The sequence below is a fragment of the Ursus arctos genome, unplaced genomic scaffold (assembly GCF_023065955.2).
Source record: "Ursus arctos isolate Adak ecotype North America unplaced genomic scaffold, UrsArc2.0 scaffold_5, whole genome shotgun sequence".
Classification (NCBI taxonomy): domain Eukaryota; kingdom Metazoa; phylum Chordata; class Mammalia; order Carnivora; family Ursidae; genus Ursus; species Ursus arctos.
In genome coordinates, this window is record NW_026623067.1 from 33,890,647 (window position 1) to 33,904,886 (window position 14,240).

General features: G+C 46.0%; 1 protein-coding gene across 1 annotated transcript; it reads right to left on the reverse strand.

Moving 5' to 3' along the window:
* Positions 1 to 7,855: 7,855 nt before the first annotated feature.
* Positions 7,856 to 10,677, reverse strand: IL9 (interleukin 9). The gene is made up of 5 exons (XM_044387271.1): positions 10,561 to 10,677; positions 10,400 to 10,438; positions 10,282 to 10,314; positions 8,988 to 9,110; positions 7,856 to 7,966 (listed from the first exon to the last, which is right to left on the reverse strand). Exons 1-5 carry the CDS (start codon positions 10,675 to 10,677, stop codon positions 7,856 to 7,858), a joined length of 423 nt encoding a protein of 140 aa, XP_044243206.1.
* Between the last annotated feature and the right edge of the window lie 3,563 nt (positions 10,678 to 14,240).

The window sequence follows — 14,240 nt, forward strand, 5'->3', positions numbered from 1 at the left end:
TGCCTCCTGCCTCCCAGCAGCGCTGGGACCAGCTAGGCCTGCGCGTCCATACCCATATGTTCTGGAAGACGCCCCTGTATCCTACCTGTGTGTTGAGCCCAGCACCTGCCACTCACTGCCTGCTTCACTGCTGTCTGCTGAATGATTCCACCGTACCCTCGGGTGTACAACAAATACATGAAGCCTTTTAAAATCTTTCTTTAAATTTAGTTTTTTTCGGGCCTCCATTCCATCTGATGGCAGTAAAGAGTAATTTTGCCATTTCATGGTAAAACTCAGAAACTTCAAGTTAAAGGCAGGCAGTTCAGGATTTTCTCCTTCTCCTCCCTCTCCTGGGGATGACTTTAGATTTGGGGGGTTTGGGGTACAGGGAGAGGCTCCTGGCTCTTGGGAGGTGCCCCATCCTATGCTGGCATTCTTCCCGTCTAATCCAGGGGCATGGCCGTCCCTCCACGGTGGCTTTTGTGGTAGCATTTTTATTCCTGTCTGGTCTTGTCCACATGGTCCATGCACAGCCACATCTGCCAAGCCCCTGGCCCCTCTCTGTCCTCTGGGACTACTCAAGAGCCTACATCAGGCCTATTGCTGGGGCTCCCTGCACCACACCATGTGCTAGATGGCAGGAGGCATTCTCTTTTCAGAATGTTGTCTCCCAGGACAAGAAATCCAGAAGCCCTCCATTCTCAGGTCCTCACCCCTCTCCGGAGTCCTGTCACTGCTGTCCCTCGGCTCCCCTACGGGTGGAGCCCTCACCAGTATCTGCTGTCATTCTGTCCTCTCTGACATCCATCTAATACTCGTTCGTGATAAAAGCACTCAACAAACAGAATATAAGGGAATTTCCTCAACCTGATACAGGGCATCTATGAAAAGTCCGCAGCCAACACCACACTCAGTGGTGAAAGGCTAGATGTTTTCCCAAGAAGACTGGGAACAAGACTAGGAGGGGTACTCTCACCACTTCCATTCCACATTGTATGGAAGTTCTAGCCAGGGCCACTGGCAATGAAATGAAATAAAAGGCATCCAGATTGAAAAGAAGAACTAAATTACCTCATGTGCAGATGATATGATCTTGTACATAGAAAATCCTAAGGAATCCATTGAAAAAATATTAGAACCAATGAACACTTTCAGCAAGATTTCAGGATACAAGATCAACAACAGAAATCATTCATTTTTCTATACCTTAGTGATGAACATTCCCAAAATGAAATTAAGAGAAACAATTCCATTTATAATGTCATTTGAAGAAAGATATATCTAGCCATATTTTAACAGAAGCAGCGTAAGATTTATACACTGAAAAGTACAAAGCCTTGTTGAGAGAAACTTTTAAAGATCTAAATAAATGGAAAAATATTCTATGTCATGGGTCAGAAGACTAAATATTGTTAAGGTGGCAATAGTCCCCAAATTGATCTACAGATTTAACCCAACCCCTCTCAAAATCCCAGTTGGCATTTTTGGGGGGGAGGGGTACAGAAATTGACAAACTGATCCTGAAATTCATATGGAAGTGCAAAGGATACGGAATAGCCGAAATGGTCTTGATAAAGAAGTATAACATTGGAAGACCCACACTTCCCTCCTTCAAGTCTACGGTAATCAAGGCAGTGTAGTGCTGGCATTAGGAGAGATACATGGATTAATGGGATATGTATGAGAGTCCAGAAATAAACCCTTACATCTATGGTCAATGGTTTTTGAGAAGGGTGCCAAGACAATTCAGTGGAGAAAGAAGAGTCTTTCCAACAAGTGGTATTGGGACAACTGTACATCCACAAACCAAAAGAACGAGATTGGGACCTTATTGCACACAATATATGAAAATAAACTCAAGATGGCTCATAGACCTAGACGTAAGAGGTAAAACTATAAAACTCACAGAAGGAAATATAGGAATAAATCTTTATGAACTGGCATTTGGCGGAGGTTTCAAGTGACAAAAGTGAAAAGGACAAGTGACAAAAAAAATATAGACAGTCTGGACCACCGTTAAAAACTTTTGTGCTACAAATGATCCCATTGATAAAATAAAATGACAACCCCAAATGGGAGAAAATATTTGCAAATCTTATATCAGATAAGGGACTTCTATCCAGAATATACAAAGAACTCTTACAGTTTAACAATAAAAAGACAAATGACCCCCCCAAAAAATAGGCTAAGTATTTGAATAGATGTTTCTCCAAAGAAGATACACAAGCGGCCAATGAGCACATGAAAAGATGGATCACTACTTATTAGGGAAATACAAACCAAAGCTACAATGAGATACCACCACATACCTGCTGGGATGGCTATAATTGAAAAGACAGAAAATATCAATCACTGACAAGAATGTGGAAAAACTGGAACCCTCATATACTGCTGATGGAAATGTAAGATGTGCAGCCACTTTGGAAAACAGTTTGGCAGTTCCTCAAAAAGTTAAATAGAGTTACCATATGACATAGGGGGCCTGGGTGGTTCAATTAAGCGTCTCTTGCTTTTGGCTCAGGTCATGATCTCGGGGTTGTGAGATCGAGCCCTGCATCAGGCTCTGCACTGGGCATGGAGCCGTCTCCCTCTGCCCCTCTCCCCTCCCTCTCTCTCTTCCTCTCTGAAGAAAAAAAAAAAAGAATTACCATATGATGGCCGAAAAGTGGAATCAACCCAAATGTCTCTCAACTGATGGATGGATAAATAAAATACAGTATACCCACACAACAGAACATGATTTAACAATAAAGAAGTGAAGTGTTGATCTCTGCTACAACATGAATGAAAGCATCATGCTAAGTGAAAGAAGCCAGTTATAGAAAAACACGTATTGTATGATTCCATTTATAGGAAAAATTCAGAAGAGGCGAATTATAAAGTAGATTATTGGTTGATAAGGCTGGGGGAAGGGAGAATAGGGAATGACTGCTCATGAGTACAGGGTTTCTTTTGGGAGTGAAGAAAGTGTTCTGGAATTTAGACTGTGGTGATGGTCACACGGCCCTGTAATGACACTAAAAATCACTGAATTATACATTTGAAGTGGGCGGATGGTCTTTACATTTCTTCTGAGGGCTCCCTTTGCAGCGGAAGAGAGTTCTTGGTCTAGACTAGGTGAGGGAGCAGGCTAGGAAAGGAATGGTAGGCTTGAGCCTTCACCATATCTTCCTGCTTCATAATTGGATGGATGGGCAAATAGACAGACAGACAGATGGAGACTGGTCATGGCCAGTAACCTATGGGCTTGGCTTTGGTCCGTATCATTGTGCCCTGGACTGGACTCTTCTGGAAACAACTCTACCTGGGGCTGGGCAACCTGGACACGGCAGATGGCTGTGTTGAGAGCTTCCATCCTCCTGTTGGTTAGATGTAAGATGTGGCTCTAGAGCCAGTTATGTGAGTCGGAACCTTGGCTTCACTTCTTGTGAGTCGTGTGCCCTGGGCAAGTTATACTAACTTCTCTGGGCCTCAGTTTCCCCATCTGTGCACTGGGAATAATTATATACAAAAATTATATATCTACCTCATGAGGTTCTTGTAGAGATCCAACTAGGTATTCCATAAATCATGCTTAGCAGAGTACTTGGTACACAGTAAGCACTCAATACATGTTCCTTCTGCTTTCTCCGAGGTGCTTTTCAGATAAATCTCAACTCGCCTGACAGAGGCAGGAGAGTAATTGCTGTGCACCTCATCACAGGCGCTGAGAGCTCTGGGCTGAGCTGGCCTGCAAGGGTGTATCCTGTGGGTTATGAGACTTTTGCAGAACAGCTGAGGGAAACCACCAGGCTACACTGGTGACTCATCTGTGACAGGGGACGGCAGCTCATCCGGGCCCATCTTCTCTGGCAGCCGGTTGTGTCCCCAGGCTGTGTTCTGAAACCATCACTAGCCGCCAGCATCTGTCCTCGCTCTGATCCCCGCACGGGGTGAGTTCTGCCGAGGTGGCAGCCCCCGTTGCCGCAGGCTGTAAACCACACTGGGCAACGTGTATCTGGGGCCATTCAGAAAGCCCAAGTGGAGGGGACGAGAGGAGGCCCTGTGGCCAAGACCCGGGAGGCCACGCGGCGGCCATCCAGGGAGCTACAGAAGACTCTGTGCCGCCTGGAGATGCCCAGCCCGGCCCCAGATGAGTCCTTGGGGGAGAGTGTCCGCCTTCTGTAACTGGGGTCAGAACTAGGGAAATATTGCGATTCTGAAATCCAAACAGTTCTGAAAGCCCAAGATTTGTTGAGACTCATTTGGCTACAAAACCAGACTACTTTCTGTGATTGCTCGTGTGTGTGTGTGTGTGTGTGTGTGTGTGTGTTTTCAGAATATTAATGTATTTCATTACGGAATCCTGCTCCAGGCCCTGCTCTGGGGATTACGTAACTGATGGCACGTGAGCTATGTGTCCCTTTCTAGAAAGCTAAATGGTTTCAATTCTGAAAACCATCTGGTCCTCAGGTTTTGCAATCAGGGAGTGTGGACCTATATTGTTATGAATCTGTTTTACCCTCAGACTGTAGTCAGAGGAAACACGCCTGATACACACAAAATAAGAAAAGAACAGAGGGCAGAGAGCAGTAGGTTTGGGATGAGACACTGGTACAGGGGTCGTGCTCTAGGTCTCACTAGGTATAGGGCTTTGGGAAAGTCTTTAACCATTCAGAGCCTCGATTTCCTTACTTATAAAACAGAAATAATAATCCCTACTTCCCGTGCTTATTAGGGGATTAAATGAGATAATGCATGTTTAGTGCATACAGAGTAAGTGCTTAGTAATTACACGCTTAATATGAATAGATAATAATGTATGTACTAGCCAGATAGACCTTTTTCCTTGGTGCCTTGTGCATGGGAATCCCCAGACCACCTAGGGAGCCAGGCCAGATAGCCACACCTGGATTCTGTGCTCAGGGCGCCTGGCAGGAACAGGCCCCAGCTTGGGGAGCCCTGTGCAGAAAGAGGAAGGACGCTAAAGACACTTAGCTCAGGACTTCCAGTGTCAGGGAAGAAATCATGTGGCAGATGCTGGGAAACACTACTATAAACAGTAATAGTGGAACATGAAGTCTGGTACCCTACTCTTATGGGAGATGCTCAGAAATTCTCCTTGGCAGAACCTATGCCCCCGGCCCACCTGCCCGCCCGCCCACCACTGCTACATGATGCTTCTCACTTCTCTTGGGAAGCAGGTGGGTACCTGTTGTGACAGGCTGTGATGACTGTCTATTTGTCTTAAGGTCTGTGTACACTACAAAATACCTTTGTCACTGAGAGAGGAAAAAGCTAAAACCATGGGTCTCTTGAAAGTCTCCTGACTGAGAAAATCCAACTTTTGCCCTTTCATATACATGTCACTATAAATAAATCACTGAGAAACTTGTTTGTTTCCGTGCAAACTCAGATTAAGACAATTACAATTGGATGTCCCCATGGACCCACAATTTCTGCACCCCAGAAGATAGCCTGGGCTCCCCTGACCAAGGCACTCCTCACTAAAACTCCTTCTCCATCTCCCCCAGATAGGAGGGTCTTGGCTGCAGGTGCAGCACCGAACTTGTGCCCATCCCTAAAGGGTCTGCCCGACTCCGGGATCAGGGCTGCTTAGAGTATCAGAGAACCTTACCTTTGGCCGTTTAAAGTACAGGTCACCCCCGGGGCACCTGGGTGGTGCAGGTGGTTAAGCATCCGACTCTTGGTGTCGGTGACTCAGGTTGTGAGCTCAGGGCCGTGAGATCGAGCTCCGTGCCGGGCTCTGTGCCGGGCTCTGTGCCGGGCTCTGGGTCTAGCTCCATGCTCAGCACAGAGTCTGCTTAAGAGTCTCTCTCTTTCTTCCTTCACCCCCTCCCTGCACTCTCTCTCTCTCTCTCTAAAATAAATAAATCTTTTTAAAAAAGTAGAATAAGGTACAGGTCAGTTCTGCTATTGCTTGGCATCATAACCGATTTAAAAAAAAGCCAAACAAAGCTCCTTGAGGAACTCTTGATGCTCTGACCTTCCTGTATTATTGTGATCAAAAGTACCCAGAGTGCTCTAGCTCAATAGGGAGGAGAAGCAGTTCTAATTTTGACAGTACCTGGAAAAATACTCCCCACGGTAGACTCCTGTATGCTCTTCTCAAGCCTCTCACCCTTCAGGTCATGGGGGAGAGGGTGATTGTGATTGTCAGGCCAGCACAACCCCTCGCCTTAACCCTGCTTCCACCCTGCCAATCACACAGAGCCAGGCAGGCCAGGCAGGAAGCTGCCAGCGGGCGACCCCCTCCCAGGTGGCCAGGTCGTGTGAACCCCCAGCTTGGGGCCAGCCCGGAGCTCTGTGAAGGGACCTCACCTTTCTGAGCATCTGTAGTGTGTTGCCATCTCTTCCCCAGGTGAGACGTTCCTAACCTCCAGACCAGTTCATATTCTGCATCTCGGATGTCTTTCATTCAGTCAGTCCGTATTTATGGAGTTTCTGCTCTGGTGTAGGAGGAGTACAGGCTCAGAATAGGCATCTGGGCAACAAGGGTGAGCTAACGAAGTTCTCTGCCCTCAGGGGGCTGGCATCTGGGCAGGGAGAGACAGACATGGGAATGTCAGAAATGCCAGAGCATCTTAGAAGGCAGTAAGTACTGTGGAATGGAAGACAGTCTCTGGGGTCTTGGGGAAAGTGGCAGGTTGAATATTAGAGTCAGACAGATAGTTTCTTAGTCAGGGTTCTCCCGAGAAATCAAACCAATAGGCTGGAGAGACAGATACCCAGATAGATAAGAAGGAATTGGCTCATGTGATTAAGGAGGCTGAGCAGTCCCATGATGCTGTCTACAAGCTCCAAGCCGGGAAAGCAGCTGGTGTGGTAATCATACGAGTCCAGAGGCCTGAGAGCCAGGGAGCTGATGGTGTAAGTCCCAGTCCAAGTGCAGAAGAATGTCCTAGCTCTTGCTGTCAGACAGAGAGCCAACACTTCCTCTGCCTTCTCAGGCCCTCAGTGGATTTGCATGAGGCCCACTGACACTGGGCAAAGCTTCTCAGTCCACCCACTTAAATGCTAATCTCATCCAGAAACACCCTCGGACACACCCAGAAGCAATGTTTAGTTAAGTAGCTGGGCACCCTGTGGCCTGGTCAAGCTGACAGATCAAATGTACAGTCAGAGACAGCCACACCATGCCAAGGCAACAACCTAGTCCAAGGATCCCTTTGGAATAGCCCCCATCAGGCTCTGCACCCCAGCCGGGCACTCAGCCAGCATGTGGCAGGTACTAGAGGAAGGTCTTTGGGGTGAATAAATGACTATCGATTCTAAGGTTGACCTGACTCAGAGGGTCTGCCCTGTGGGTCTTCCCCCGGCTTTGCTTCAAGTACTTTGCTGTCTTCTGGGTGTTGGTGCCCACATTCCTGGGCAGGCTCCCACCTCCTGGGCTTACCACACTGGCTTCTCCCGTTTCAGGTACATGGGTGGTTTCTCAGTGGCCTGCACTCCTTGGCAGTGCCCTGAGCATCCCTCCCCCAGCACCCACAGGGAGGGGTCCGGCAGGCATGCCCTGAACCTCCCTAAGAGCAGCCCTCAGACTGCCCCCTCTATGTCACCAGGCATGGCCAGTGGGACTCCCAGTCTGTTCAGGATAAGGAATCTTTTTATTACAGGAGTCCTTGATCCATTCAGTCCCTTAACGGTGTTCGTAGCTTGCTCTTTTCCTGAGCAGCAAGGAACGCGAATAAGCACCTAGAGACCAGATTGTGTTTTCTTCATATATATTTATTCCAAAATAAAGACATATGATTTTAAACAAGTTGTTACAGCTGAGTTTGATTTAGCATGACCTTTACTTGATTTTTTAATAGCCCCAACTTAAAGAGGAGGTTTTTTTCATTCAATAAATAGCATAAATAATATTTCATCTTCATACTTTGTCCATTGCCCTTTGTTTCTGGAGAACTTCCCGGAGTCTCTGCAGAAACGTCAGCGTGTTGCCTGTTGTGGTTTGGTTACATGGCTGTTCACAGGAAAACAACTGTGGGGAGAAAAGTTAGCAAAGACAGAGTGACTAAAACAGTGTGGACCTAGAACCACCCTGCTTGCAGCCCTGAGGTGGGGTAGGGGTGTGGTGGGGCGGGGTGTGCAGGCAGCAGGGGCGTGAGACAGAGAGCAAATGCATGGGAAGGTCCAGGGCTAGCATGTTGTGTAGACAGTGTAAATGGCTGACTTTCTGCTACTGTTTCAGGGGTGACACACACACAAACACACACCCCTATCAAATGGTCCTAAATCTCATTAGAGAAAAACTCAGGATTCTTTGAGTCCTAACATTTTATTATCCTATTTGGTTGTCCTTCCAGGGTCGTGGCTAAGAGTGGGATTTTGGGGTCAGATAGACCAGACTTCTGATCTCAACTCTTATTATCTTATTAAGTATCTAGCCTTAGGCAAATTGGCTAAGCTCACTGATCATCTGTTTCCTCCTCTCATAAAGTGAGGGTGATAAATGATCATTGAAACAATTGTTACTGAAATGTTATTGTAATGAAACAGTAAATTCTAAGCATTTAGAACTACACGCTGCTGATGGTAAGTAGCTCAGTTAAGGAGCTGAAGGAAGGGCTCTCAGCCTTCTGGGGACACCTGTGGAGATGCTAATTCCCGAAGAATTCCGGGCTCCTTTCCCTCCAGGTACCAGGGCCTATGCTGAAGAAGAGAACATGCCCTAGTGTAACTTAGTATCCTTCCAGGCACAGCTCTGATCCTCTGGATTTCAGTCTCTTACTACAATCAGGACAGATGCTTTCATTATTCAATAGGATGGAAAGAAGTGAATGGCAACATGGATGTATTTTTTTAAACTAGAGGGAATAATGGGCGATCTGGGGCAGATCTCAATTTACTACTGTCATTCTGAGTAAATTTCTTAGAGGTCTCTTATTGACCTTGAACTACTAGTTCCCACTTTACCATCCTTTTTCATTTCAATAGAGTTGTCATTGACCCTCGCATAAAAACAGCTAAGCAGAGCATATCACAGATAAAAACAAACTCACCTGGCACTTGTTCTTTAAGACTGTTTTTTTTACTCGATTGAAAATCAGGGGATATCTTGTTTCCGCTGTGGAGTTGGTCATCTGGGACAGACCTTCCTGGAAGCATACCGTGGTGCAGTTGTCCTGGTAAATAAAACGAATTTATTAAAAGAAACACCCTGAAGACCACAGTGAGAAGATTCACAAAGAGAATGCTTTCAGACACTATTTTAATTTAACCCATGTAACCTGAACTGGTACTATTTTTAGACAGGTCCCTTCCCAGTCTAGGAAATGATCTTCAGTACTTCAAGGAGAGGCTCTTTTTCCTCAGTGACACTCCTTGGAGATTTCCAGTATGCTCCATCCAAGGAACACAAAGCCTATGGATGCTGGAAAACAACTAGTCCTAGTCTCCTTTGCACCTGATGTTCGTCTGTTCTATGTCCTGTAGTAGTAAGTTCCAAAGTAGAGAGAAAGGAAATCCCTTCTCACACCAGTCTCCTGGGATGTGTCAATTGAATAGAGCTGGTGTTTCAGCAGTAGCTAAAATCGTGGACCATAAACTGAGGGGCTGGCCTGGGTCATAGATGCGTGGTCCCTCCTCAGAAGGCACCCCACACTCGTCTCATCTAAGGGATGCACCACAATGGGGTGTGACATCTGACCCCAGCTAAGGTGAGAAGCTTAGATTCTCCCAGGCCTTGCCTGGGATGAGAATAATGCAGGAGGCACCTCCCTCCTCACCTAAACCAGAAAAGTTCCTGCCACACTTCGTCTTTGCCTACATCCACTTTCCCTCTGCCTTAGACACCCTAACCTCCCAGCACTCAAACTGCTCAAGACTAGACCAGCTAAAAAGACAAATAGGAAGGGAGGCAAGGGGAGAGAAGGTATAGCAGCACCTGGATAATTTATGCAAGAGGAAAGAAGAGTTAATTTTACGTACTCGTTTTGCAACCCTAGAGTTTTAGGAAATAAATCAGTAAGCAATATGATACAAGCTATATTCTGATATTCTCAGCTCCAGTGTGATTTAATTGTATGCATGGCCACTAATCAAAAAAGACACACAAGATTCTTTTTAAAGTGTTGAGTAGTGTTCAAACTCTGAAAGGGCATAAAGCCGACTAAATACAAAGTGATGTATATGGTATAGAATTTCAGGAGCCTGCTTTTGAAAGGGAACACTGAACTGTAACAATTACAATCGAGTAACATTTTCTTACTTAAAATACCAAATAGAGCAATTCGTTTTTACTTGAAAACGTTTAAAGAATACAACGTCAAGATTATATTCTTTCAGTCTACTTACAGAAGGAATGGGCAGACACAAACAACTGGTCACCTGCAAAAGAAAAATTCCAGAGTGGAGATGTCAGATGCAAACATGAAAATAAGTTTGAAAAGTTCTTAAAAGAGCATTGACTCACACTGGTGCCGGTGCAGTTGCATTTTGAAGCTGAATCTTCCTAAAGTAAGTAGAAAAACAAGAGCCCATAATGGGTGGTGAGTTTTTGATTCTTAATGTTTCACCTAAATTTGCAATAGTTGTCTTCGGCGCTGGCGCCCCCCCCTCCCCCCCGCAACTTACCTGCAGTTTGTCAATGAGGTACGTGACGTCTAGGATCTCTGTAAAGGTCGTACACTTCTGGCTGGTCGCGGAGCAGAGGAGCAGGACAGAGGCAAGGACCACGGTGGGCAGGGTCATCTTGACACAGAGGTGCAAGTTGGCTTGCCGATGCCTTGAAATCGAGTCGTATTTAAAGCTCCCTTGCAAACCTGGAAAAACCCTGACATCAAACTGATACCAGGTGCCCACTTTTTCTACGTAAGGTTGGGTCACTTGACACTGAAAAAAAAGTATGTATACATCTAACTGAGTCACTTGGCAAAAACTATGTGACATTGTGCTAAGAAATGTCATTCCCCAGAAAAGATGCTTTTCAAAAAGTTGGGTACCGAGATGCTGAAGGAAAAGTTAAAGATCTTAAAACCGTACTTTTTTTTTTTTTAAGGCAGATACTCTAGTTGTGAGAGTTAGAATATTTTCCATGAAAGCCCAGGTCTGTATTTTCCCCTTTTTACTTTATTGGAAATGCTGATATATTAGCCAGTCAGGGGTATTCTAATGAAGGGCCAGGAGGGGGCGGGAGAATGAGAAATCGTGCCTGCGAGCTGCTCTGTCAGGGTTTTGCAAGCTCACGCTGGTGAAGTCATCGCAGCCTTAATCTTACTATACTTTTAGTCGCAAATCTGAGCAGTGTTTTTCATGCCTGGGGCCAGATTCTCCACCTCATACAAATGCAATTTTGTGCGAGTATCCTTTAAACGAGGAACTCTTCAGCTGTACCTGCAAGACTGTAGCAACAGTGTCTGTTAAAATGGGCCTGGAGGATTCCTTAGTGTCTTCAGGGAAATGATGTAGCACGGCACAGCACCCAGTCAACACTCGGTGCTTGAAACAGGGGAAGCGCTAACATTTATTGAGCACTTACTGCCTACAGGGCACCATTTTAAGCCCTGGATGGGAATTAAGCCATGTACTACATACCGCCACCAAATGAGGTAGATACTAATTTGTCATCCCCATTTTTTATCTTTTATTTATTTATTTTTTAAAAGGGGGCGCCTGGGTGGCACAGCGGTTAAGCATCTGCCTTCGGCTCAGGGCGTGATCCCGGCGTTACGGGATCGAGCCCCACATCAGGCTCTTCTGCTATGAGCCTGCTTCTTCCTCTCCCACTCCCCCTGCTTGTGTTCCCTCTCTCGCTGGCTGTCTCTATCTCTGTCAACTAAATAAATAAAATCTTTAAAAAAAAAAAAAGATTTTATTTATTCATTTGACAGAGAGAGACAGCCAGCGAGAGAGGGAACACAAGCAGGGGGAGTGGGAGAGGAAGAAGCATGTTCCTAGTGGAGGAGCCCGATGTGGGACTCGATCCCAGAACGCTGGGATTACGCCCTGAGCCGAAGGCAGACGCTTAACGACTGTGCCACTCAGGCGCCCCTATCTTTTATTTTTTTTAAGATTTATTTATTTATTTGAGAGAGAGAGAGAGTGTGCGTGTGTGTAAGGGGAAGTGCAGAGGGAGAGAGAATCTCCAGCAGACTCCCTGCTAAGTGTGGAGCCCGAAGTGGGGCTCAATTGCACTACCTTGAGATCATGACCTGAGCCCTTTTTTAATCTTTTAAAACACTGTATCTTAGCTTCCTGGCCCTTGGATGAGGCTGTTTTTATCACTATGAGCCAGAAAGTTGTCTCACTGTCGCCCTATGAAATAAGTACTATGACTATCCCCATTGTTTTATACATGGGGAAGCTGAGGCATAGAGACGCAAATAATTTGTCCAAAGCCACACAGCCAGGAAACAAATTTCATATTGAAGCCCAGAAGGCTGGCTCCCAGGTTCAGCTCATACCCCTGCTCTCCTGCTTCTTTGCGTGTTTTTTGTCTGCCTCTCCCCCAGGATGTATGCCCCCTATGTATCCAGTTCACCCTTACCTCTTCAACACCTGGGCAGGCCCCTGAGGAACAGTGGGCTGTCACTAAATGCTTGTTGATTCAAGACATTAATGTGAAAAGCAGTTTTTGAAATTGTAAGAAAGATACACAAAAACTATGATTTTATAAGGTTTCCCATCTCGTTTCTGGGGCATGTGTCTGGAGGTGTGTGGGCTTAAGAAAATGCATCTTCCACACACTAGAGACTGAGAAAGTGGGATTCTTTCACTTAGCACTTTGAGCCATACTAGCGAGTGGGACCAACTCATAGGATTTTGTCACCAGTGCTGAGTGTGGTAACATTGCTGTCCCGTTCATGCCATTCCTTAGGAGTAGTGACGGATTATGGGGAAGGGAGGTCTCTCGGGAGCAAACAAGGGAAAAAGAAATGGGCTTTTTGCAACTTGCCCAAAGCCTCCTGCAGCTCCACGCCTGTAGTCTGCAGGCACTAAGAAGAAGTTGCAGAGGCCTAGCAGCCTACGGCAAGCACTTTGATGACAGAGTCTGGTAGCGATGCCCTTTGCTTGCTGATAGAACCCTCACTAGCTCGGGGTGGAAATGGACGCAGTCAAACACCCACTTTTTCAGTCTCTCTGCTATGCTGCTGCAGGGGGCCACATGGCATGTTCTGATCAATGCAGTGCCTCCAGAATTCTTTAGCTTTTCCAGTTAACAGGAGGCAAAAGCAGCTGAGACCTGCCCTTACACCCTTATTGCAATTTGAGCGTGGACGTGATGGCAAGAGCTTCTGAGGCCATAACTATGCAGGAACGGACAAGAGAATTGTAGCAATAGCAACGCAAACACTTTACAGAAATAGAAATAATCATAAAAAACCAAGAAAAATAAAATCATGAGAGCAACGATAGACGGTGACAATGAGACCACAATAGCGGTACTAAATTCTAGCTAGATATCACTGCCTGCGGGAGACCCTGCATCTTGAAGCTCAGTAAAAATGGATATCTCTTCTAGAAATGGAAATTGGCATGTACTAGAGAAATGTCAGAGATGTGCCAGCATCCGATTGAACCTTTTTTCCCTAACATCATTGGAAGACCCAAAAGAGACTTGAAAAGCCATCCCCTTCTCATTGTGTAGATCAGTATTATTTAATGCCGAGCACGTGAGGCATGGAAGTCACTTCCCATCGCCTCAGGTGTTCCTCTCACCCTGAGGAAAACAGTGTGCTGCCCCTCGTACTGTACAGATAGAGGCTAAACCCGGAAAGAAGAGTAGGCTCGTCCAAAGCCATATGTCCATTTGTCAGCGGGGGATGAGAGAGTGTGGTGGTTAACACCCGTGACCCTCCAGTCAGACTGCCTGGGGTCCAGTCATCTATCACTTGCTGGCCATATGGATGTGGGTAAGTTGCTTGGCCTCTGATCCTTCTAGTTCCTGACTGTAAAACAAGGATGTGGATGTGGAGGATGCGGAGGGGGATGGGATTGCGGTTGTCATGTAAGGTCTACCTCAGAAGAGTCTTGTAAAGATTGAAAGAAATGTTTCCTCAGAGCTTAAGTTTGATGTTTGATGGGACCATGTAGTCCAGTGTAGACGTCAACCAACCATAGCCACTTGGCCAGATCCAGTGTAATTCCTACAAATCAAGAATCATTTTTAACCTTTTTGAAGGGTTGAATGAAAAATAATTAACAAAGAACAGCCTAACATGTTTACTGTCTGGTAGATGTCAGACTTACTGTCTGCGCCTGGCGTACTTCCCACGGCACATTCCACGTTTTCAGCAGACATCATCTATGAGCAT